This window comes from Pantherophis guttatus, chromosome 1 (assembly GCF_059756535.1).
Source record: "Pantherophis guttatus breed Tessera chromosome 1, ASM5975653v1, whole genome shotgun sequence".
NCBI lineage: Eukaryota > Metazoa > Chordata > Lepidosauria > Squamata > Colubridae > Pantherophis > Pantherophis guttatus.
The window spans coordinates 316,744,068-316,771,026 of NC_142063.1; the positions used below are offsets into that span (position 1 = coordinate 316,744,068).

At 40.1% G+C, this 26,959-nt stretch overlaps 1 protein-coding gene across 5 annotated transcripts in view; it reads right to left on the minus strand.

Annotated features, from left to right (window-relative positions):
- XPO1 (exportin 1) overlaps positions 1 to 26,959 on the minus strand; it is a 71,839-nt gene that overhangs the window by 37,766 nt on the left and 7,114 nt on the right. For 2 of the 5 annotated variants that reach the window (XM_087883303.1, XM_087883302.1), the window contains exons 3-5: positions 24,823 to 24,924; positions 22,533 to 22,691; positions 20,952 to 21,024 (exon numbers count right to left, since the gene is read on the minus strand). Coding sequence is in view for 2 of the 5 variants with exons in the window: in XM_034427295.3 (XP_034283186.1) it covers positions 20,952 to 21,024; positions 24,823 to 24,924 (175 nt within the window). In the remaining 3 variants the exon portion in view is untranslated. Of the gene's footprint in view, positions 1 to 20,951; positions 21,025 to 22,532; positions 22,692 to 23,655; positions 23,720 to 24,822; positions 24,925 to 26,959 lie in introns of all 5 variants that reach the window. The other 3 variants (XM_034427295.3, XM_060692620.2, XM_087883301.1) reach the window with 2 other exon arrangements.

Sequence of the window (26,959 nt, forward strand, 5' to 3'; positions counted from 1 at the left end):
GAGCGAGGCGAACCGCCCGGAGTTCGAGCCAGTTGATCTCGTTCTGGCGATCCAACGGTGACCAACTGCCCTGAGCAACTTGGGACTGCATGTGAGCTCCCCATCTGGTCAGACTGGCATCGGTCGTTAACAGGAGACGATGCGGTTCCAAGAAGGCGCAGCCCTTCGTCAGAGCCGACGAGGTCCACCAGCGAAGAGACCTGCGAACCCCTGTCGGGAGGGATACTCGAGCCATGGAATTGCTGCGGCGGGAACGCTGATACGGGAGCATGAACCATTGAAGCTGTCGACCATGAAAACGCGCCCACGGGACAATGGAGATGCATGAAATCATCTTTCCGAGAAGACAAGACAGTAGTAGGAGAGGGACGGACTGGAGCGAGAGAATCTGTCAAATCAGTGCCCGGATGCTATGGCATCGATCCAGGGACAGAAAAACCAGCCCTTTGTCGGAATCTATGATGGAACCCAGGTGTAATATCCTGGTAGTGGGATATAAGTGGCTTTTTGGCAGGTTCAAGGAGAAGCCGTGCTGTTGAAGGCAGTGGCAAACCGTGGTCAGGTCCTGTCTGGCCTGGTTCTGTGTGGACGATAAGATGAGCACATCATCCAAATAACAAAGTACTCTGATTGGCATCTGCCGAAGAAGTGCAGCAACGGCAGACAGAATTTTTGTAAAAGTCCTGGGGGCGGAAGAGAGTCTGAAGGGCATCGCCTTGTACTAAAAGTGCCGATGATTGTAAGAAAAACGGAGGAAATGACGTTGGGAAGGGCGGATTGGAATGTGGAGGTAGGCCTCCTTGTGGTCCACGGAGGTCATCCAATCTCCCTGCCGGATGCAACCCAGGATAGATTTCAGGGATTGCATCTTGAACCGGTGATATAGTATGTATTTGTTCAGTTCTTTGAGATCGAGGATCCCTCTGCAGCCCCCGGAATGTTTTGGAACCAGGAAAAAGATTGAATAGAAACCAGTTCCACGGTGTTCTGTGGGAACCGACTCTATAGTGGAAATGTCAATGAGATGTTGAATTTCCTCTTCCATCAGTCGGCGTTTGGTCGGGTTGGACGACACAGGGCATTGAATGAACCTGTTGTAGGGGCAGGATCAAAGCTCTAAAGTCAGTCCCAGCCGGATTGTCTAGAGCACCCAGGCGTCCGACGTTGTAGATTCCCATTGGGCTGCGAAGTGCTGAAGGCAGCCGCGAATGGGAAGTTGATGAAGGGCGTCATTTGCCTCTTCGAAAGGCACGGGTCCCCGTACCTCTGAAGGGGCGCTTGGACTGGGCTGAGCACCTGCCACGATCTCGGAAGGAAGATCTGTCATAGGAACGATCAGGGCCTTGGAAATATTGTCTCGTGGCGAAGGAGCCGCTGGGTCCCGGGTCAGCACGAAAGGGCTGCCGGTGGCTGTATGAGGGGACCTTGCACTCGGCTCGCAGATAAGACAAGGGCATGACCTTGCGCTTGTCCTTGTCTTTCACGAGAATCGGGTCTAACGCGTCCCCGAAGAGATGTGACCCCTTATAGGGGGCCGATGCAAGCCTCCACTTTGATTTCATGTCCACTCTCCAGTGCCTCAGCCATAGGAGACGTCTGGATGTCACCGATGAAACTAGGGCACGAGACGCCAACTTGGCGGCATTGAGTGAAGCATCAGCAGAGTATTTGGTGGCCGCCACAATCTTATTAATGTCTTGGTGGACCCTCGTGTCCTCCGGTGGCAAGCGTTCCTGAAGTTGGTGCAACCAAATGAGGGTCGCCCTGTTGAAAAATGACGCCGAGGTTGCTGCCTTGACTGCCCAGGCTGCCGCGTTATGCGTCTTGCGGGCTGAGAGTTCTGCCTTCCGGTCCTCCGTCCAGAGGCCGTCGGCAATGTCATGAGACAGGAGCGAGGAGGATGAAGTCAGGTTCGCGACAGGAGTATCCACCACAGGCAAGGCCAAAACGTCCTGTAGAGATGGGGCCGAGCAGTACAACTTACGGTCAAGACCGGTCGGAGCCAATAAGGAAGATGGCAGATTCCAAGATCATTGTACAACTTCTGTGAAAAGTTGAGGACACGGAATGAATGGCTATTCAGTTTTAGGTATGTTAAACAGAGCGTCGTGCGGCTGAGACGTTGTTGGCGGATCGGAGAGACCCTCCGAGGTGGCCATATGAGTAGATGCCTTTGCCTTGTGAAGCAAGGACTTAAACAGAGACGGTCGAAATAGTCCAGTGAAAGCTGGTCTGTCAGGGAGAAGATCGTCATCATCGGAAAACTCCATGTCTCTTGGGGCCTCCTCATCCTCCAGGGAAGAGTCCTCAGCTTGTGCAGACTCCAACTGAGGCGAATAGCGATCTGCCGGGTCATCGGAAAGAAAGCCCCGAGGAGCTGGAGGAGGTGGTGGAGACGGAGGTGGCGGTGGAGGTGGAGGAAGAGGAGGGGCACGAACAGCCATAGAAACCGGCCTGTACAATATAGGTTGGTGTGCACTAGCTGCCAGAGTCTTGGATACAGTTTGAGAAATGATATTCTCAATGTCACAAGCTAGCATGACATGTGAAGTTCCCCCCGGGCGGCGCCCCGCAGCCGTGGGGGTGTAAGTAGCCTCTGGAGGAGGGCGCTGAGCAGGTGGTTTAGTCTGAGACAAATCCACCGGAACTGCAGTGTCGTACGAGATGGCGGTAGAAGGATGTATTACTGCAGGTAACGGAGATTCAATCACCGGAGAGAGACCCTGGTACACAGAAGGCATGATCCCTGAATGGGGAACAGAATGCACCAGTGCCGGCAGATGGCATGATTGCAGGCGAGGCAGTCAACTGAGCCTGTCGTTGAGCCCGATCAAATTGGCGTTCGAGCGCCTTATGGCGTCTGTTGGCATCCTTGGCGGCCGCAGAAGATGTCCGACTTCTCGTTAAGATGGCCGGAGCGGTGGCATCGCTGGTCTTATTCCGCTTTTTTGACTTTTTTCTTACAGGACCTGGAGAAGCTGGAGCCTCAGAAGGACCAGAACTATGCTCCAAATTGGAAGAAAGCTTGCAGTCAGACATGTTGGTGATGCTGAAGACATGAGGAGAACAAGGGTAAGTATGCATTGTTGCATTGATAATTAGATATGCCTCATTAATTATTCATGTAATTTTCTTTTTTTTTTAGTGATAATATATACATATAGCTATATATCTGTGATATAAATTTTTAGATCACAAGAGGCTGTTTGTTGACCAAAAAACTCCCCCCCTTTTTTATTTTACTTTTTTTATTTGTTTGCACAGAAAGATTCAAAGAAACCTCTGGCAAGAATTAACATATGCCAGCCAGGCATGAGTCAAGAGGGGCTGCATCCATAATGACTATTAAGGGTAAAAACCCAAAATCAATATCCTGCAGTTTGCCTTGCTGACAGTAGAGGGCGGCAGAGTAATCACCTTATTAACGTGCTACTGGGAAGCAGGCTCCTAGCACTTTAACAGCAGGTTACCTCCAGCCACGGACGTTGTGCTGGCAGGTACCTTCAGCAGCCCCCAGCTCGCCACAGTAGAGCTGTAAGGGGCATGAACAAAGGCGCAGGGAGCCCCTGCATGGCTGCGACGCTGTTGCTGGTCAGAATCAGCGTCGGAAGGCAAACAGCGGCTGCACAGCTCCTTCCCGGTTAAAACTAAGCTACAGGCTTGCTGCGCATGCGCAAGCCTGTTACCGGGCAGAAAATCGGCCAGAAGAAGGAGAAACATGGTCCGCCATTATGGCGACCTCGTTTCACAGGCATGGGAGTGAAATTGCCGGCATCGGCTTCAGCGGCGATTCGCTCCCTCCCCCACAGCGCAATAGGTGTGTAATTGCTCAAAAGCAGCCCTCGTGCTAGAAATAGACGATCTGGAAGAGTTTACCCCTGAGAGCAGGGCAGGGACTCTAAAGCGGCAAGAAACCTTTTAAAAATACTTGAGTTTGCCACTGAGAGCAGGGCAGGGCCTCATTAGCCGCCCCAGTTATATAATTAACCAATAATCAAAGAAGGCACCCTGGCAATGCAGAGCTTCTTATTAAGGGGGAAATTAGGTATGGCCAGACAAGATAAAGGCCATAGGACTTATCCAGCCGTTGCCAATGAGAAACGGAAGGAAAAAATATTTAAATTTATAATCCAAATTGAAGGTATCCAAATCAAATCCAAATACAATGTCAAAACCAGTCCAAGGTCAAAAGGAGAATCCAAAAGCAAAGGATTTATTCAAAAGTTCAGACACCAGAGAGAAACAGAAAAACACGTCTGATTAACTGACCGAGTGAATAAAATCTGACCCTCTGATGTACAAAGGAGGCGTGGCTACAAAATTTAAAGACACCTACACTCAGCACTGACTACTGAACTGATGAATAACCCTCGCTTTTGGATTTTCCAAGCAGCACGCTGGAGAATAAGGTATATATAAGTAGATTTAAGGGAACAGTATTAATATTAATTGTGGAAGATCAATTAAAGGATTTTAATGTAAGAAGTGAATGATGATGATGTATATTGCTTATAGTAAAACAGAATAGCAGATGAAATATGAAATGGTAATTGGGGTTAATTATGAGGATAAGTTAAATTAAGAGACAAAATTGAAATGTTAAAAAGTGGGGTGGGGATTTTCAAAATATGCTGTAAATGAAGAAATAAGATAATTGATGTTATTGTAAGAAATTCGGAATCAAGGGCGTATAGTGATACTGTTTATGTATTATGTATTAATAAGAGATTAAGATAAGATGTGGATAGTCAATTAAGTTAAAGGGTTTTAATGTAAGAATTGAACATGATGACATATATTGTGTATAGTTGAAAAGCGGGGAATTTTCAAAAATATATTTAGCGAATGGAGAAATAAGATAATTGATATTATTGTAAGAAATTAGGAGTTAAAGGGCGGATAGTGTTACGGTTGATGTATTATGTATTAAGAGATTAAGATAAAGAAATATGGAAAAAGAATATTATGGCCAAAATTGGAAATATGTAAAATGTATTTAATAATAATAATAATAATTTTATTTCTATACCGCCCTTCTCCCGAAGGACTCAGGGCGGTGTACAGCCTATTTAAAAACACAGAAACAAAACAACAGTTAAAATTTAAAATCATTAAATAATTAGGCTCCAATTAAAATCCCAGAAATTTAAAATACCCCAATTTAAAACGTTATGTTAATAGCCCGGCCTGGCGGAACAACAGGGTCTTCAGAGCGCAGCGAAACACTCGGAGGTCGGAGATCTTACGTATTTCCGGGGGCAGTTCATTCCACAGGGCTGGGGCTCCCACAGAGAAGGCCCTCCCCCTGGGTGCCGCCAGCCGACATAACTTGGCCGATGGCACCCTGAGGAGACCCTCTCTGTGGGAGCGGACTGGTCGGTGGGAGGCTATTGGTGGCAGAAGTCGGTCTCGAAGGTACCCAGGTCCTATGCCATGGAGCGCTTTAAAGGTGGTAACCAATACCTTGAATTGCACCCGGAAGACCACTGGGAGCCAGTGCAGCTCGCGCAGGAGGGGTGTCACGTGGGCGCAACGAGTTGCACCCATAACCACCCGCGCGGCCGCATTCTGGATCAGTTGGAGCCTCCGAGTGCTCTTCAAGGGGAGCCCCATGTAGAGAGCATTACAATAGTCCAACCGGGAGGTGACAAGGGCATGAGTGACCGTGCGCAAGGCGTCCCGATCCAGAAAGGGCTGCAACTGGCGAATCAGGCGAACCTGATAAAAGGCCCCCCTGGCCACGGCCGTCATGTGCTTTTCTAAAGATAGCTGTGCGTCCAGGAGGACACCCAGATTGCGAGCCCTCTCTGTGGGGGGCAAGGATTCACCCCCAATAGTCAGCGATGGCACCTGCTGACTATATCGGGGCGCCGGAAGCCATAGCCACTCGGTCTTGGAGGGGTTGAGTCTGAGCCTGTTCCTCCCCATCCAGACCCGCACGGCCTCCAGGCAGCGGGACATCACATCAAGGGCATCGTTGGGGTGGTCTGGGGTGGAGGTGTACAGCTGAGTATCGTCAGCGTACAGATGACACTTCACCCCAAAACCACGGATGATCTCACCCAGCGGCTTCACATAAATGTTGAACAGGAGAGGCGAGAGGACTGACCCTTGCGGCACTCCCCATGCGAGATGCCTCGAGGTCGACCTCTGTCCCCCTGCCAACACAAACTGCGAGCGGTCGGAGAGGAAGGAGGAGAACCACCGCAGAACGGTGCCCCCTATTCCTAACCCCCTCAACCGCTGCAGCATGATACCATGGTCGATGGTATCAAAAGCCGCTGAGAGGTCTAATAGGACTAGGACAGAGGAGCAACCCCTGTCCCGAGCCCTCCAGAGATCATCCACCAATGCGACCAATGCCGTTTCTGTGCTGTACCCCTGCTTGAAGCCCGACTGGTACGGGTCCAGATAGATAGCTTCATCCAGGTGCCGGGGAAGTTGTCGTGCCACCACGCTCTCAACAACCTTCGCCACAAAACGAAGGTTGGAGACTGGACGATAGTTAACTAACTAATTACTAACTAATTAACTAATAACTAATTCAGCCGGGTCCAGGGAAGGCTTCTTGAGGAGGGGCCTCACTACCGCCTCTTTCAAGGTGGCAGGAAAGGCACCCTCACTCAGAGAAGCAGTTATAATCCCCTGGAGCCAGCCTCGTGTAACCTCCCGGGAGGCCAGCACCGACCAGGAGGGACACGGGTCCAATAAACACGTTATGTCTTTCTTTCATTTACGTATTTCCGTATACGTAAATGAAAGAAATGTAAAAATTACTAACAGAGTGTATTTCGAAAAATGAATTGATGAAGATGCTAAAATTTTGGTCAAGACTAGGTTTATTTTATAATAAACTAGGTATGTTTATAATCTTGTTTAATAATGGTAAGTATTTTTGAATGAATGACTGGATAATTAATTTGTTTAAAATTATAGAAATTGTGTAAACTTCTTTTGCTAAAGATTGAGGAAACTTGATAAAGGCACCAATTGCAGTTTGATGCTCAGAATTTTGACCAAAGGAATCTTGTTGAACTACCACCATGAACTTGGCCAGGGGAAACCCAGCTTCACCAACTGTTTCATGAGTAGAGATTTTTTTCCAGTAGGAATCTGTAAAAGCTATGGATTAACTCTTCATTAAAGAGCCCCAAAGGTATATTATGGTATGACTATAATTGAAGAACAAAAAGCACAAAGCAGAAATAAATGGGACAAGTCATTTATAAAGGAATATAAGCAATATTTTCTCAAATTCTGTATCAGAAGCAATTTGCTAATCTTTTTATTAATTCAATTTTAGTAATGTACCATAAAGTTGCCAAAAATTACAAGTAATCTCAGAATATTTAAGACTGAAATTCCACAAGAATAGCCTAGAGCGCTAAAATGTTTTTTTCAAGAATTCCTGCCAAATGCATCCACAAAATCACTGACATTGATATCTAAGAAATAATGGAATCTAAGGGATCATGTAACTCAGCGGTTCTCAACCTTCCTAATGCCGCGACCCTTTAATACAGCAGTTCCTCATGTTGTGGTGACCCCCAACCATAAAATTATTCCTAAAACCATTGAAAATATGTGTTTTCTGATGGTGATAGGCGACCCCTGTGAAAGAGTTGTTTGACCCCCAAAGGGGTCGCGACCCACAGGTTGAGAACCACTGATGTAACTAATTAAACCTCAACCAAACGAGACAGTTATAACAAAGGCGATCAGGATGTGGTCTAAAATTGAAAAATATCCATGGTCCAGAAAGAAGATGGGAAAAAGGCATTTTCACGATCTCACCTTAATGATAGCAGTAGGTTCTATTCAATTAAGATGTTTGGCAAAACAAAAAGGATAATATGGAAGACTCCACATGTTATGCAGTTCATAATTAATTCATGAAATATATACTCTACATTTTAAAAATAGGAATAGTGATTATATTCCTTGTCTCAGAGCATCTTTTATCATTACAATCTAACTGCTCAGCTACAATATACAGCATAATTGCTATAATTACTATACATTCTAGTATCAGTGTTGTTCAGCTTTCTACTAAACAGCTTCTAAGTTTTACAACTTATCTCTGCTTTTATATAATTTATAATTAGTCCTAAGAAATTCTTTAAGATATTGCTTTCATTTTGATTTCAATGTTCTTTTGCTAGTGATTTAAAAATCCATTCTAACTCTTTACAGCCATTGATGTTTCATTAAAAGCATAAATTACACATTACCATATTTTTTCTATTCTAAAGACTAAAGAGATCTCATAGCTAACCTATTATTTTTATAGAATTATATATTACAATTTAATCTTGAGTCTAGAAGTCTTATAGTGCATTCAGAAAGTATTCAGACCCCATTCACTTTTATCAATTTTGTTATGCTGTAGCCTGATTCTACAGTTGTTGAAATTCATTTTCTCATTAATCTATAAGTACCCCATAATGACAAAGTGAAAACAAAATTTTAGAAATGTCTATAAATTTATTAAAAAGAAAAAAACCCTGAAATATTACATTGGCATAAGTATTCAGACCCTTCACTCAGTACTTTGTTGGCAGCAATTACAGCCTCTTTGGGTATGATGCAACAAGCTTTGTACACCTGGATTAGGGGATTTTCTGCTATTTTTCCTTGCAAATCCTCTCAAGCTCAGTCAGGTTGGATGGCGACAGTCAGTAGGCAGCCATTTTCAGGTTCCCTTCACAGATGTTCGAGGGTTCAAGTCAGGCCTCTGGCTGGGCCACTCTAGGACATTCACAGAGCTGTCCTTAAGCCTCTCCTGTGTTGTCTTGGCTGTGTGCTTAGGATCGTTGTCATGTTGGAAAGTGAACCTTCGGCCCAGTCTGAGGTCCTGAGTTCTGTGGAACAGGTTTTCATTGAGGATATTCCTGTACTTTGCTCCATTCAGCTTTCTCTCAATGCTGATCAGTCTCCCAATCCATGCTCTGAAAAACAGCCCCATAGCATGATGCTGCCACCACACGCTTCACTGTTGGGATGGTATTGGACAGGTGATGAACGGTGCCTGGTTTCTTCCAGACATAATGTTTAGAATTGAGGCCAAACAATTCAATCTTGGTTTCATTGGACCAGAGATTATTGTTCCTCACAGATTCCTGAGAATCCTTTAGGTGCTTTTTTTTTTGCAAACTCCAAGTGAGTTCTCATGTGTTCTCCAAGTGAGTTCTCACTGAGGAGAGGCTTCCGTCTAGCCACTCTGCCATAAAGTCCAAATCAATGGAATATTGCAGTGATGGTTGTACTTTTGGATGTCTGTCTCATCTCCACACAGGATCTCTGGAGCTCAATCAGAGTGACCATCGGGTTCTTGGTCATCTCACTTACTTGCTTCTCCCGATTGCTCAGTTTGACCGGACCACCAGCTCTTGGAAGAGTCCGGGTTGTGCCAAACTTCTTCCATTTGAGAATTATGGAGGCTACTGTGCTCTTAGGAACCTTCAGTACTGCAGAAATTTTACTGTAGTCTTCCCCAGATCTGTGTCTTGCAATAATCCTCGCGTTGGTTGATGATCTCTGGAGGGCTCGGGACAGGGGTTGTTCCTCTGTCCTGGTCCTATTAGACCTCTCAGCAGCTTTTGATACCATCGGCCATGGTATCATGCTGCACTGGTTGGAAGAGTTGGGGGTGGGGGGCACCGTGTTGCGGTGGTTCTCCTCCTTTCTCTCCGACCGGTCGCAGTCTGTGTTGGCAGGGGGGCAGAGGTCGACCCCGAGGCGCCTTATATGTGGGGTGCCACAAGGATCGGTCCTCTCGCCCCTTCTGTTCAACATTTATGTGAAGCCACTGGGTGAGATCATCTGTGGTTTTGGGGTGAAGTACCATCAGTACGCTGATGATACTCAGCTGTACATCTCCACCCCGGACCACCCCAATGATGCCCTTGAAGTGATGTCCCGGTGCCTGGAGGCCGTGCGGATCTGGATGGGGAGAAACACTCAGGCTCAACCCATCCAAGACTGAGTGGCTGTGGTTTCCGGCGTCCCGATATAGTCAGTTGGTGCCATCACTGACTATTGGGGGCGAGTCATTGGCTGCCACGGAGAGGGCTCGCAGCTTGGGTGTCCTCCTGAATTCACGGCTGTCTTTAGAAGAGCATTTGACAGCTGTGGCCGGGAGGACTTTTTAGCAGGTCCGCCTGATTCGCCAGTTGCGTCACTTTCTGGATCGGGACTCCTTACGCACAGTCACTCATGCCCTCGTCACTTCCCGCCTGGACTACTGTAATGCTCTCTACATGGGCCTCCCCTTGAGGAGCACCCGGAGGCTCCAACTGGTTCAGAGTGCGGCCGTGTGGGTGGTTATGGGAGCGACGTGGCGATCCCATGTAACACCTCTCCTGCGCGAGCTGCACTGGCTCCCGGTGGTCTTCTGGGTGCGCTTCAAGGTTTTGGTTACCACCTTTAGAGCACTCCATGGCTTAGGACCTGGTTACTTACGGGACCGCCTTCTGCCACCAGTAGCCTCTTACCGGCCAGTACGCTCACATAGAGAGGGGCTCCTCAGGGTGCCGTTGGCCAAACAGTGTCAACTGGTGGCCCCCAGGGGGAAAGCCTTCTCTGTGGGGGCACCTGCCATCTGGAATGAGCTTCCCCCCGGAGATACGGACGATCCCAGATTTACGCACCTTCCGCTGTGCCCTCAAGACCTTTTTATTTCAGCAGTCTGGCCTGGCCTAACTTCCCTTTTAAATTGTAAATTGTAAATTTGTTTTAAAATATTAGGGGTATTTTAATTTGTTTTGGGCCAAATTATCTAATGGGTTTTTATATTGTCTTTTAAATTTTGTAGTTTGTGTGTTTTATCTTTTGGCTGTTCACCGCCCTGAGTCCTTCGGGAGTAGGGCGGTATATAAATCTAATAAAATAAAATAAATAAAATAAAAAAATCCTGTCTCTGAACTCTGCAGGCAGTTCCTTTGACCTCATGGCTTTTGCTCTGCTACAGTATGCATTGTCAGCTGTAAGGCCTTTTATAGAGAGGTGTGTGTCTTTCCAAATCATGTCCAATCAATTTAATTTACCACAGGTTGATTCCAATCAAGGTTTAGAAACATGTCAGCAACAATCAAGAGAAATGGGAGGCACATGTTGCAAAGGGTCTGAATACTTACGCCAATGTGATATTTCAGTTTTTTAAAAAAATATAAATTTACAGACATTTTTAAACTTCTGTTTTCACTTTTGTCATTATGGGTAGATTAATGAAGAAAAAATGAATTTCAACAACTGTAGAATCAGCCTGCAACATAACAAAATTGACAAAAGTGAAGGGGGATTGTATTTAGTTTTTGCTGTTGGAAAGATATAGTCTGGGAAAACTCAAAGCAAAGGAGAGGTTATATGTGCACAATATACACAAACTAGAAAACTATGTTTTAACTTAAGAGTGCTTTATAAACCTGTTTCATATAGCTAATTTAATATCAAGAACAGTACAAATTCAAAACATGAATCTGGATAAGCATGTTGTGCTAACAGACATTTCTAGCTGTGAAGGCTAAATACTTGATTTTCAAGGAATATAGTCATCTATTTTAATATTCTGTTATAATTCATGTAGCATCTATATTACCACATGCTTCTTTGAACTAATAGACTGCCTCCCATTTAGTTATGTTGTTATATCAACAATATAAGATAATAAAGATTCTAAGAAAAAAAAACTTAAAGAGAATATTGAGGTAATAGACCTTAATGATCAAAATAAGTCTGTTGCACATTAGTGCATATCATAAAATAAGATTGTGTAAATTTAGTACAAATGTTAAATAAAACTGTAATAAGTCCCTTAAAACACATTAATTTAAAGCCCCCCATTTATGTATTATATGAAGTGATACGTTTCCACAATCACCATATGAATGGAAGGAGTTCTGTCTAAATAGTGGTATTAATTTACTTCTCTCTACATCACATGTTATTAGATAAATAAATCACAGCATATCAGAAGGGCCTTAAGTAGAACAATTATTTTGGTCAATCATATATTTCTACAGTATATTCATTTAACAATGAAAAATATACTCAATTACCCTGCTGCACACAATATGCATGTTCATCTTCAACTTGTTAGCCACCATTCTTTCCCTCCAAAGGGTAGTGTGAATGAAACACCATGGAATCAAGGAACAGATTATTAGGGGTCCTTGGTGTTCTCTGAGTTTTCTTGTAGATGTTTCATTACCCAAACACGTTAACACATCAGTGCTAGTAAGTTTGGATAATAAAACATCTGTAAGAAAACAAGCAAGCTCAGAGAACACCAAGGACCCCTCATTTCAACCCTGAGCTACAAATATTCTCCTTTATTGGAACAGATTATTATTTAAAAAATAAAAAAAACCTCTGCCTGCATATCTATCAACTCCAGAATTCAATAAGCAAGAATATTATATGAGAAGCAGCAAATCAGATTGCCAAAAAGGCAAATTAGCACTAGATTAAAAAAAAAAAGTGCTTCGCAAATGGAATTGATTTTAAATCAACAGAACAATGAACTATTTCCTATATGCTAACCATCTCTCACAAATTTAACTTTATACATGCTATTTAACCCTACTGGATAGAAGAAAGGGCACATTTGCACACTAGGGCAATAGGACTGGGTATTTTGTTAATTTGATTTATTGGGTTAGGGATTTTCTGTCTTCACTGTGAGTTGTATTGTGTTGGGGGGGTGCACTGAGGGAGCTCAACCAATCTCATTGTACATATGTTGTGCACCGACAATAAATAAATTGAAATTGAAATTTTATATGTTTACAGATGTAGGACCTTTCAAATCAGGGAGCAAATCCATTTCTGTGAGAAAACTATAAACTAAAATTTACTATAACCAAGAATATACCTGTGTGCCTGATTCACTGCTCCTATTTATAGGTAGTCTTCACTTAGCAACCATTTGAAGTTATGGCAGACCTCCTGAGAGCTAATTATGACTTCCTTTTAAAATTGCAGTCATGTGATTGCATTTTGTTGGCAAGTTGCTTGCATTTACAGCCACATCCCATGGTCACATAACCACCATTTTGAGTGATTTTTCCGTTTCCAGCACTTTTGGTTTCTGGGGAAAAAAAACACCCATTGGGGAAAATGGGTCTATTTTACAATCACTGCAAAAAAGGTCAGAAAAACAGACAAGGTCATGTGATGACCCGCTTAGCAATCACAATTTACAACCATAATTCTGGATTCAATTATGGTCGTAAGTCGAGAACTACCTGTATTATTACTCAGATCTTGCAAAATGCAGAGAAAAGCAGGAGCAGTGGTTCAGTAGATGTTCATAACATCTCCAATAACTTTTCAATTATTGCATATACACCTAAATGTGTAAGCTAATATTTATCAGAAATCTGCAGGATTTCTAATATGTGGTAAAATTGCCTAGCTAGTTTATTTTTTAGTATAGATTTGTAATTTATTTAGGGAGGCTAATTCATGATTTTTAAATGAGACATGACAAAAAAAAAAGTTTTAAAGTGAATTGTTTTTATTGTATTGTATTACTGTATATTATATTATAATACAATAAAAACAATTCACTTTAAAACCTTTTTTTGCCATGCCTCATTTAAAAATCATGAATATACATATTTATTGTATTTATTACATTATATACCATGTTTCCCTGAAAATAAGACCGTCTTACATTTTTTTGAACCCTGAAATAAGCGCTTGGCCTTATTGCCATACACTCAAAAGCCTGATTGGGCTTATTATCAGGGGATGTTTTATTTTGGGGAAAACAGGATATGTGTGTGTGTGTGTGAGAGAGAGATATATACAAAATAATGTAATTTTAGAATTTAAAATGTGTGTATAATCAGAGATCTTACATAATAAATCTCTTAATTATATAATTATTAATTATTCTAGACAACTCCTGTCCTATTGGGTCATCATTTCAGAGATCATTTCCTTACCTAAAGAGAGAGACAAAATGAGCACAAGTGGGCAACAAAACAGTGAGCTTCCTTGAGGGAAACTGGTGGAAATCAGAAATCTTCCTTCTCTTCCTTTTCCTTTCGTGTCATAATCTCCCTCCCTCGAACTCCTGTCAGTTTCCCCATTTACTTTGCTTCTAGAAAGCTTGCAGGAGAAAGTCAGTGGGGAAGCCAGCAGTTGCATGTTTAAGGCCAGCTGGAAGCTAAGTGGCTACAACAAGGGGATGGGTATCAGGAATGGTATGTCAGGTGCATAAGAGGCACTGTCTGCATTGGGAAGGGTATGTGGGTGTGTATCATAAATGTCCCATGGGTTGTAGAGGGTGCACAGTAGGTAGCATACCATTAAAGATGCCTGGGAATGTATGAGAGGTATTGTGCAAGTTGCACAGGGCATGTGGTATGGGTTAAAAAGATGGCAAGGGTATGTGAGAAATGTCACAGGCAGATCAAGGATGACACATGGGGAGAAAGGGAGCCCAAGAAGTGTTGCATGGTTGGGCAAGATCTGTGGGGGCACTATGGGTCAGGAAAGGTGCTTAGGAGAAAGGTGCAAGAGATGCTGCATAGATTAGGGGAAGGCACATGGGAAGACGTGTGGCTTGGAGCAGCACAAGTCAGGGCAGTACACAGAGATAGTGTATGGGCTGAGAAGAAGGTATGTGTGTTTGAGGTTCCTTCCTCCCTCTTCCTCCCCACTTTCCATAAGGTAGTAAGTGGCTGATGCTGGTTAAGGGAGGGAGCAAGGCAGTGATGATTGCCCCCGATTCGCACTGGTTCTATAGAACCGGTAGTAAAACCGGCAGGAGGCTCCGCCCACCAACCCTGACATCATCAGAATGCTTCTGTGCATATGCAGAAGAGCGCACGCGGTCCCATTGTGAACCGGTAGTAAAGGTAAGTAGAACCCACCCCTGGAGCAAGGGATTGCGAGACTGGCTGGGAAATTCATAGAATGTTGAAAATGAAAATCACACATCAAAAGCAGCAGGCAGTCACTGAAGCAGCCACAACTTCCTCAAATTCATTCCTTCTAGAGCAGGGATGTCAAATCCAATCGGGTCGCAGGCTGGATTGTGACATATCGCAATGGTTTTTTTGCCTTTGCAAAACTGGGGTGAGCATGGCCTTCGCGGGCCAGGCCACCAGTTTTGACAGGCCTGCTCTAGAGTCAGAGTTCCCAGATTTTGGATGCATTCTGTAAATTCACCTATTTGAGGCAATTTGGTTCAAAAACTGTTGCCCTGAGATGCACCCCAGGATAAAGATCATGACACGAGTTTTAGTATTATATAGTCATTACTTGAGATGAATGATAAGATAAATAAATATAGGGTGAAACCCATATTGCTAGTTAGTATATGGCCAACAAAAGTGGATATCATCTACACACATTCTTCTACCTTAACTCTTTTAAAACAAAAATCATGAATTTCATGAAATTTAGCTTTAATTGTAGAAAATATATTTGGACACATATACACACAGATGCCCATTAATAAAGAATTCAGTCAAGATCAAGATATATACCAAGAGCCTTGGTAGTACAGGGGTTTAAGGCACCCTGTTATTAAGCTGGTTATCAAGACCAGCTGCCTGCAATTACTGCAGGGTTCGAATCTCGCCAAGGCTCAAGGTTGACTCAGCCTTCCATCCTTTCTAAGGTAGGTGAAATGAGGACCCAGTTTGTGGGGGCAATAAGCTGACTTTGTATAAATATACAAAAGGATGAAGGCTATTGCTGAGCACATTGTAAGCCGCCCTGAGTCTTCGGAGAAGGGCGGCATATAAATCAAATTAAAAAAAAAAGAAAAAGAAAAAAAAGAAAACAGATTTTCTCACCAAGCACTAAATTTGTTTTGTTTATTCATAGTTTCTTATAGAAATGATTTCATACATAAAGCAAAATTTTGTTTTAAATGATACTATGGAAATACTTTATTTACCAAGAAAAATCTAGAAGTTGGACTTTGGCAGTACAATTAATCCAAAGGACATTACATTGGTAAATCACTGAAATCTGGAACTTAATGATTATCCTTTCCCAAAGTACAAATTAATAATTGCTAAAGACAACCAGATAGTAAAAATACTGCTTTAAGTTACATCTATTTTATTGTTCCAATTCTAACACATAAAGAGATAGAAATGTCAAAAATATACTTAGACATACACTAAGTGCATTGTGAAGTGAAACTTAAAAAATCCCTTTGAAGTAAGAAAAGCATTTTAGTGAAACATATTTTGTCACAAATAAGCAAGAAACCTAGCCACTAGAAATACCCCCCACCCACCTGTTTAACAGTTAGCCATTATTGTAATGCAGGTAGTTCTTGAGTTATGACCACAATTGAACCCAAAATTTATGTTGCTAAGTGAAACATTTGTTAAGTGAGTTTGCCCCATTTTACGACTTTTCTTGCCACAGTTAAGTGAATCATTGCATTTATTAAGTTAGTTAAGTGAATCTGGATTCCCCATTGATTTTGCTTATCAGGTCGCAAAAGCTGATCACGTAACCCCAGGACACTGCAACAGTCGCAAATACGAACCAGTTGCCAAGCATCTGCATTTTGATTATGTGACCATTGTGATGCTATAACTGTCATAAATGTGAAAAACAGTTGTCACTTTTTTCAGAGCTGTTGTAATTTTGAACAGTCACTAAATGAACTGTTGTAAATTGAGGACTACCTGTAGTTAGGTATGTTAATGAGGATTAGTGAAGCTGATATGAAATTTCTGCTTTTTTCCAATATAAAACCATATGCATTAAAAGTACCTAAATGGATATTCTATATGGTTAATATTCTTACCACAAACATAGGGTTTAGCTATCTTAATTTCCTCAATTACATATTAAAAATGTGTAATTTGATTAGCAGAACAAAAATGAGTACATCTGCAACATTGCCTTTTTTGGTAGAAGATACCTAGACAGAATGACTTTATGAGGATACGAAAAAGGAAGAATTTATTAATGTTATGCATTTCTATAACTAAGACATTTTAGAAGTTAAATGATGTTGCAAACAGAACCCAACACTCTAAAGCAATAAAAGAAATCAGAGGGGAAACAAGTATTGATGTTTATTGCACTTACTGCAGATACTATCTTAATTTCATATAAAATTCTGAAACTGGAATTTTAAAGCTTAATACCCTGTTTTCCCCAAAATAAGACATCCCCTGATAATAAGCCCAACTGGGCTTTTGAGCGCATGGCAATAAGGCCAAGTGCTTATTTCAGGATTCAAAAAAATATAAGACAGGGTCTTATTTTTGGGGAAACACCGTATCAAAACTTGAAACATCTAACTTTGCTTTGTGGATAACAAAAATAGGTATCAACTTCCTAGAAGAGTGTACAAAATTATGTACACTTAACTGCCCTGCAGAGTTAATTGTTCTGCCAAGCCTAGTAATCCCTATCTTTTATTTAATTATTATATTAAACGTTATTTCTTACCCTAATTTTGTCCACAAAATTCTACAAGGTTCTGAATTCAGGTGCAAAAAGGTATTTAAGATCACCTGCATATACAACACTTGTCTATCATTCCTTAAATGAAGCATGTATTTTCTTGCGATTATATCACAAGTGTAAAATGCATTTGGTTTAAGGAGCTGCAGAAAGATGTTATGTGCTCACACTCATGCACTCCAAATCAGTTTTTTACCTTTGAATCTGTATAGCCCTAGTTTTAGACTGTTAATATAGAAAACTCAGGGAAGCATGGTCAATTTTTAGCAAATGAAAATTGTCACGCAATGGACAATAATGTTGTATAACAAATATAAAAGAACCATATAATCATAGTATCCACCCAACCACTTCAAGCATACAAAGTTTGCATGCTCTGGAGTCCTTTGTCAAAGGAGCTTGGAAACACATCTCTATAACAGTGTCTGTCCTCTGGAGTGAGGTTCCCCCAAAACCCAAATTGCCCTCACAATTTTTCAAAAGAGCAGTGATGCCCTGGCTCTTCACCTAGGCCTTTGGAGAAGAGAATGAAACTCCTTGCTTTATTCCATTGGATCTGTCACTCTTGCCATCTTTTATTGATTTTATTGTAATTTCTTGGCTGTTGTGAGCCACCTTGACTCAATGGGAATTGGGCAGCATACAAGTTTAATAAATTATTATTATATTTATAATGCTAAAGACCATTTGGATGAGACTTGCTAATGGCAGATATAACACTGTACTCTCAACCAGCAGTTTGTACAAATAAAAAAAAATCCATTATTTACAGTTATACCCTGAAAGTTTAATTAAACCAGCTGGAATTTGCCATAATTTAACAAAGCAAACTCAAACTGTTCTAGATAGCCTATATTTCACTGAAACAAAACCCAACACAGATTCAAGGATGTTGGCCATAGAAACAAGCAGAGGAACAAACCTGAAAAACGCTGTGCAACGCACTATTATGACAGCAAAGAAATACTGAAAATGTAATTCTTTGCTATTATATTTATTATTTATTTCTTAGCTTTATGTGTCGCCCATCTTCTCTAGAGGTGACTCTATTATATAGAGGTCATAATAAAGTCCTGCAACAACACTCAGACAAATATGACATAGGAGATAGTGGCTCCTAAAGCCCTTATCTCCTTTTGCTGTCTCTAATTCACCTGAAATATTTCCAACTCACCTATAAAGCTCAAAATCTCCTTCCTACCAAGCAGCTTTTGCTGTTTAGACTGTAGAGGTCTCTCATAATCATAAGTCACACGGTGGTCATATAATCAATGCCCATCTCCTTCCTCTTACAAACATGGTTGGGAGAGGTATGGTCCACAATCAATTTAAAATTAATGCTTTTTACCTGTCATTTCCCTTGGACTACCACCAGATATTTAAAAGCAATCTTTTGGCAATCTGGTAAATAAAATGCAAACATAATAGAACATGCAGACTGAACTCTCAGCAATCCTAATACTGCTAGTGATTTAAACCTCACTTCAAATCCCGGCAATATAATCTTCTAAAGTTATGCACTGGAACCTAGTGGTTTGATATATTTATTCAACTGGTTGTACTTCAATATAATCTCTATCAACTACAACTTCTGCAGGTTTCAGAGAGGAAACTTTCCAAATCACACTTCCTACATATAAAGACTGCACCACTGGCTTATCATTCCTTCTGTAAAATACAAGGATTTTGGATAAGTAGTTTTAGTTGACCAAACTTTAGCCATACTATTTGCAAGTATACAGAAACATGACTATCTGACCAGCAGACTTCATTTTGAACGAAGGATATTCCCATATTTTTCTGACAAGGTGCAAGATTTTAGCATTTGTTTAAGTTCTTCCCAAGTGCTAAATAGATATAATTTGAAAATATTTAAATGTATCTAAAAGTTCTAAATTAAATGAAGGTGATGTTAGTATTGGACACACTAGGAACATATAAATTATAGGTATATTTATTGTCCCCAAACAAAACAACAAACTTTCATCTGCTGGATATTCTCTGCATTAAAAAGTATGTATAATCTATATTATATACAAGAGTCTTCATTCTTCTTCTTCTAAACATAAAATGTTTTCATCCTGCCTTTTTTATTTTTATAAATTATTCAAGGCAACGAACATATCTAGCATTCCTTCCTTCAAAGTCATTCAGCTATCTTTCATGCCTAAACTGAACCCAGAACTTTCCATTTCTTGGTATCTAGAACCGCCAGACCAAACTGGTCCTCTATCTTCTATTTATCACTTCAGTAATAATTATGTTCATATGACGGATTTACATAAGTAAATGAACAACACATACAAATAGTTTCAAAAAGCCCACTTCCAGTTTACAGCACATGTCTTGCCTTAGTCTGTACCAGGGGTGTCAAACTTGCGTCATCATGGCGTCGTCACATGACGTATCGGGATTTCCCCCCCCTTCACTAAACTGGGTGTGGACGTGGCCAGCACATGATGCATCCAGCCCGTGGGCTGGGAGTTTGACAGCCCTAGTCTATACTATAAACTCAATTTTCTATTTAGTATAGCAGTTGAATTAAGTTTTCATGTAAGGACATTAGCTAATCAGTGTTCATTCTGGTATCTCTTCCACTAGCTTGCTGGAGCTAGTATAACACTGTAATGTAGGTATTTATATCAGCCCCAGTCCTTCTGCTCTAACTTCAATTAATTAAGAAGCCAGACTAAATGCCAAAAATTGATATTATATGCAAGATAGCAAGCAGGTTTTTTTTATAGCACTGAAGTCAGCTCATTTAATATAATCAGCCAATATAGGAACCTCCTGCTTAACAAGAACCCCTTAACTAATATTCTGCAAATATCAACTCTACTTTTCCCATAACTTAAACGGTAACACTGGGATATGGTGGCTTAACAAAACTATGTAGTTGTTTTGGAGGGATTGCTAACTTGTCTCCAAAGCACTGGAAAATATGTGGCTCAGTTTTAATCAAGACTTTTTTTGCACACCAGTAATTTCTAAAGCAACTATTCTTGACATTTCTTTTACAAATGAATTTGTCAGTGTTAAACAGTTATCTTAATATAGGATGATATGATGTAAACAAGTGTTCCACTGAGGACAGGTGAAGGAGAAAAGAAGAATGAAATCAATCATTACTATTTACTACACACATGCTTTACAAGTAGACCTGGAGCTTGCTTATCACAAATACAAATGGCAACTAGCTAATGAGGGAGTAATAGGTATGAATATTCACATAATACTCATTTGAACTCTTATGTTTTTTAGACAAATTGGAACTCATAAACACTAAATTTTGTAAGTAACTGTTTTATTCCAATTAACATTATTAATCTGGCATGATTATGATAAGATTCCTGTCACCTAATGCATTGAGAGTAGCTAGTTAGATACGACCGATCATACAAGACTAGAAAAGACTATACAATGATTAGAAAAAAAGAGCCATATGAGATCAACATTTTAAAGAACTATGTTACCAATCAATCAGAAAAAGTCTCTACCTTCACATTGGTTTCTTGGAAGGATCTTCCACCTTGTTTTTATCACATTTTCCAAGATCTGCAGGCCATAATACTGAAAATTGGAGAAGTGAAATATGTGAATATACTGGAGTTAACAACAACTTTCAGGATTCTCATTTGAGCTGACATCATTCACACTTTATTAAGATTATGTTGATCAAAAACAAATCTATCACCCATTTACTAGTTTTTCCCATGCATTTTCCTCATTTTTCCTTTGCTAATCTAAAGCCCTGCTGTTTGGTCATGATCACACCAGAGGGGAGCAAATAAAAAATGTTTTGGGAAGCCAAATTAATTATCTTTAGGGGAGAAAATCAGCAGTCAACAAAAATCATGACCTAAATGACTGCTTATAGCTTCCAAATATACAGCCAAGTTTAGCAACTTGGATGTTTATGGGCTTTCTGTCATTTGAATTGTTAAGACTAGGGTTTAACATTAAATCCAGTAACACCTTCAGGAAAATGTGCTTCCTAAGAATTAATTGGTGTGTTTCTTAAAGAACAGCAAGACAATTCAAGTTTATTTCAAGGTACAATAATCTCTCCCCTATAACAACCATATCTATAGTTGCAATATTAACTTTTGTATTCAGTCAAAAGTTCACCATTTCCATATATACCTTGAGGTTGTTTTACCTTCCAGGTAAGCCTGCCAACACATGTTTTGAAAGCAATGCATTTGTAGGGAATGAAAATTCTTCAACCCATTTTATTCCTTTTATCTCAGCATAAAAATATTCAATATGACCTCTATTATAACTTGCATAGAAATAAAAATATATTTAAAGAAATAGCACAGGAGAGGAGGAAAAGGGGTCAAAGAGTTGCTGATAGTGAGAAGATGGGAGGCAATACCTGAAAGGCAAAATTAGGCTTCAGTAACAAGATGGCTGGTCAAGATTTGGCCAAGAATAAAAGTTCTTCAATACTGTTAGTGTCTATATAGAATAGGGTAATTTTAATTTCAGCCAGAGGTATCATGTAAGATCATTTTAAATGAATAGCACAATGTAGACTGTCCCAAACTACACTGTGTTTCCTGCAAAAGTTTTTGAGACTTGTTTTTAGCTTTTCCTGCATTTCCACCCTCAAAGTTTATTGTTTAATCTCTTTCAGAACTAATAAGCTATTCTACTTCCAGAAGAAGGTAGTAAAACACTTTTAAATTTATAACTGCAATCTCAAGTACTATAGTTATCTATGAATGTTGGGGCACATTATCTATAGCAGTGGACTGTTGCTTGCTGTTTCTTTAGCAGGCCTCTCAGTTTAGAAAAAAGAAAGAAAAAACATAACTACATCTAAAACTGAACAGCAGGTTGCTTTCTTGGCAATCAGAACTGATGCCAAAGAAACAGCAAGCAAATCTCTAGCAATTTGCAAGTCTCTTATTTCTTCTTCCTATTCTACAATGCATGCAACTTCTTTGTACTGCGGCCTAAATCTTAAATGAACAAACATTTCTATAGAACAGTGCTGGCATTCATGAAATAACAGCATCCAGAGCAGCCAAAGCACCAGACATGAACAACAGAGTGTCATGACAAGACTTCACCTGTTACGATGATTCCCTCTAATCAAAATTGTACAGTAGATACCAGTGCAAGTATCTTTCTTGTTTTAATATTAGTTCCACTTCTCTTAAGACTAACTGGTTTCCAACAATAATTTCTGTCTCCGGAGAGGATACCCATCAGGGTAGCTGGTTACAGATCTAGGAGTTTCAGAAACAAGTTTTCAAATATTGACTACCACAGGGATACACAAAAAGCTGAACAGTTTTTACAGCTCAAAAGTATAGCCACCTCATTGCCATCCTGCAGCAAGATCCTAGAGACACAGAATGGCAGGAAGTATTGCTTTCTTCTTACTGATACAGAAAGATGCTTAGAATATCTCATGAATAGACTTTTGTTTCCCAAAATTTCACCCAATCATCTGGGGCAATAAGAGTGCACAGGTATAAGGCTATTATCACACTACTCCATTCCATGGAAGCTGCTTAGCAGTTATGAGTATTTATGCATATAAAGCATGAGTACTTAGCCAAGGCATCCTCTCAAAGCACTCTAACACTAAGGACTTATTTACAAGAAAATTACATTATATGCCCTTTCCCGGCTCACATGTTTAATGCAACTTTATTTCAAATTATTCAGAAAAGCCTGTAATACTATATTTTCATGTAGCCTGGATGATGGTACTGGTCTCTTTCACAAATGCATAATTAGTTACATATATGCAAAGCAGGGCAAACAGATAGGCAAGCATGTTTTTCTTTACTTTTGTTATGCAAGTTTTTGCACTTAGTTCTAAAAATTAATAGAACTATGTTTTTTTTTTGAATAAAAAAACCCCCAATGCCTACAATCGCTATAAAAAGTTCTCAGGACTAACTACAAAAATTTATGCATATAAAATTGCTAGATGTAAAACATACTCTACTGTGTTTCTCCAGGTCTCAAAAACATTTTCAAAATAAACGATAAAACGTAATTACAAAAGATGGGACAGAAATAGATTGACAAAATAATGTATCATGATCCCCATGGCAGAAATTTTTATGGGTCACTTATTCAATGTACCAACCCATTCCCTCCCACCACCCAAGAAACCAAAACAAGGAAAAAAAGCAATTGATGAACAGAATTCAGTTAAAGGGAATCAAAAGGGTAGACCTTGTGGAGGCCTGCCGTCAAAGCCTAGCTGTGTCAGTTGCACAGGAAGACACCCCTTTTCTTCCTATTACAAGCAATCAACATAATGGAACATTATGATTAATATCAGGTAGTGTTAACAGCTTTAAGAAAAAAAAATGACTGCATAAAAGCCAAATGTCATAGTGCATAAATTTAGCACCAAATCATTTGCAATTTATGTAAATTGAAGAATTCTTTACCTGTTGCTTTCTTTCTGTTCCTCTAATCATCTCATTTTTCACAAGACAAATTTGTGTTTTAAAAAATACTGTTGATAAATCAACTTAAACATTAGTAATGTCTGTGAGTATAAAAAGCAAAGTTTACCAGGCAAGCAAACAGGCAAACATGGTTACTTAAATTTAGTACTTTGAGGAAGTTCTTAACCTTGTCCTAAAATTTACGAAGCCTTTTTTTAAAAAAATAAGACTTTGATAAATATCATCCAAATTCTGTAGGAACTATTTGGAGCATGGCTGTACATTATCTAGAACAAGGTATAGCAAAGTATATGTGTGTGCACGCAAAGAACATGGCCATGCACATGTTTCTTCAGCTATATGACAACCACTTTAACATGTTTGACAATTTATATTTAAACCTCTAAATTTTCTAGATCAAAAACAACTGCAGAAGGCTGAGAAATGTCCACTACAGCCAGCCACTATTCTGATGATATGGCTTAACTGTATTACAAGTAAGTATAAATTGTATTTAACAGAAGAAAGTATCTGGGGTGCCTAGCCTGTTTTAAACTACATGGAGTAATACCAATGTAAAAAAAAAATTGAGGAACATACTTGCCCTCAGTTATGTGCATATGGCTTTCATTAATATAAATGAAAGCCAAACACAATCTTAACATGATACAGCTATAAATGTTATTACACTCAAATCTGTTCATATTCAAACCATAATTTTAACACCAATCCCATGTGACTCAAATTCTCAAGCCTTTTACAAGAAAAAGTAACCAATAACCTCATGGAAATACCATGTGATAGTATAGGGTTAAGTTAAAAGAGATTTGCAGGAACAAGCAAAAAAAATAATAATTAAACAAACATTAAATCTAAAAATTGAGATACCTTCCTCAAAGTCTGAATGGAAGAAAGAAAGAACTCAATTTAAAAATCATGTACTTACTTTGGTGTTCATATTCTGAGAGAATTCCAAAATAGTATCAACTCTTGTCCATGCATCAGGGTGTTCTTTTAAGTGAGTCAAGACTTCCTGTGCCATCCTTTGCTAAAAAGTTAAGACACAAATAATTAATACCAATAAGTAAATTCAGAATAGTGTTACCTAGATTTCAAATAGCCAAGACACAAGGAATAGATTAAGTTCCAAAATCACAGATTTTAAGATAGAAGTTAATGCATTCTACAGTGTTCTAGTTAGCAAAAAAGTTGTATCAGGAGACCTGCATTTTCTTATAAATGGGGAAACTAGTATTTGATCACATATACTGCTTTATTAAAGTTCTGAAAAAAATAAACTTCTGAAAACATCCTTCCTGACAAAGAAACATCTCTATAGTTCAGAGACTGTAACTTGAAAAGCAAAACTGTGAATATCTACTCACAACACATGTTGTGAGATAGATATGTAACAGGATGCACTCAAGATTCAAACTATGAACCTACAATGTGAGTAAGTAGTGAAGTAAAGTTTTGCAGCATCCAGCTTTAGAGCCTAACTAGAGTCAGAGGTCCCAAATACAAAATATAAAAGCTTTGATTGTTTCTTGGACTTATAAATTCTAACACATTGAATATTATTCTACAACTTGAACACTGCAAAATGAATTTTTAAATATTAATTCCTCCATTCCTATTCACTATCATAAATATCAAAGAAAGAACGTTAATTGAGAAATTAATTAGTCCTGAACATGAAAAATGGTGCCAAATAATCAATTAGCAAATGTATATGTTTTGCTTGGCCCTGGGCAGAATGCAAATTAAAACCCAAAGAAACAACAACAGAAAAGGAGAATGGCCATCCTGATGGAACAGATGTAACAATCACAAAGATAGCCCACTGCCCATCCTAGCCCAAGATTGAAAAAAAAGCCAGACCTTCAAGGTCTATTTAAAGTAGAATTGGGGATATTCAACTTTCCAGGTGGATACTGTTCCAAAGGGCACATAGTGCAATGAAGAAATGCTATCTGGGTACAACAGATACTTAATGAATGGTATCCTAAGCATGTGACTGCCTGAGCTTATACCATGAGAGAGAGATGATTCTTCAAATATCTAGGCTTTATACATAAAGGGCCCTCAGAACCAGCATTTTGAATTGCATCCGGAAAACTAATGGAAAGTAGTACACTCACAAAACAGAGGTGTTACATGGGTATACTGTGGCATTTGTTTGTACCACTACTCTGGAACAGTGGAAGCTTCAACTAATTTCCAAGAGCAGTCCCAAATAAAGTGCATAGCAATGTGCACTTGAGAAGTAACCAAGGCCTAAGTGATTGTAAGAAGTAAAAGGTATAATTGGCACACAAAGACAGATTTGTACAAAGGCTTTCCTATCAACAGCTGCCCCCTGCATTTCAAGCAGAAGCTGAAATTTCAGCTTCCTGAACTTCATATCTGTTCCATCTGGGGAACTGCAATCCCATTCAGAAAAAGAAATGGAAAATCTCTGGATCTTTGAGGGTCGGGTACCTATAACACCTTGGTCCTGCCAGGGTTGGTTTCAAGTCTGTTCCTCATCTAGATCTCCACTGCATCTAGAAGCTGACAAAATCTTGAAAGCCTCATGCAGTCTGCCAGGGATCAAGATATACAATTGAGCATCATCAATACTGATGATGTCAGACACTGTGATAACTGATACCCTCACCCAGTGGTCTTATATAGATGTTGAATCCAGAACACCTTGTAGATTGAGAACTTTGGACTTAATTTCTTCCCACCTGTCAAGCCAAACAGAAAGGAGAACCCCCACAATACAATAATTCCAACACTTAATCTTATTAGTTGGTTTCAAAATATCATGATCAATTGTATCTAAGACAGCTGAGAGACCCAAGACAGCCAAGATGGTTGCACCATTCTTTTTCAAGCTATGCCAGAGATCATCAACAAGTATGATCTATGCCATTTCAATTCTATGTCTTGGTATGAAACTTAATTGTAGAAAGGCCAGATAATCCATTTCCTCCAGGACCACAGCCAACTTTCATCCAAAAGGGAAGGTTGGAAATTGGGCATTATTGGGTCCAGTGATGATTTCATTAGAGGGATCATTGCCTCCTCCAAGACTT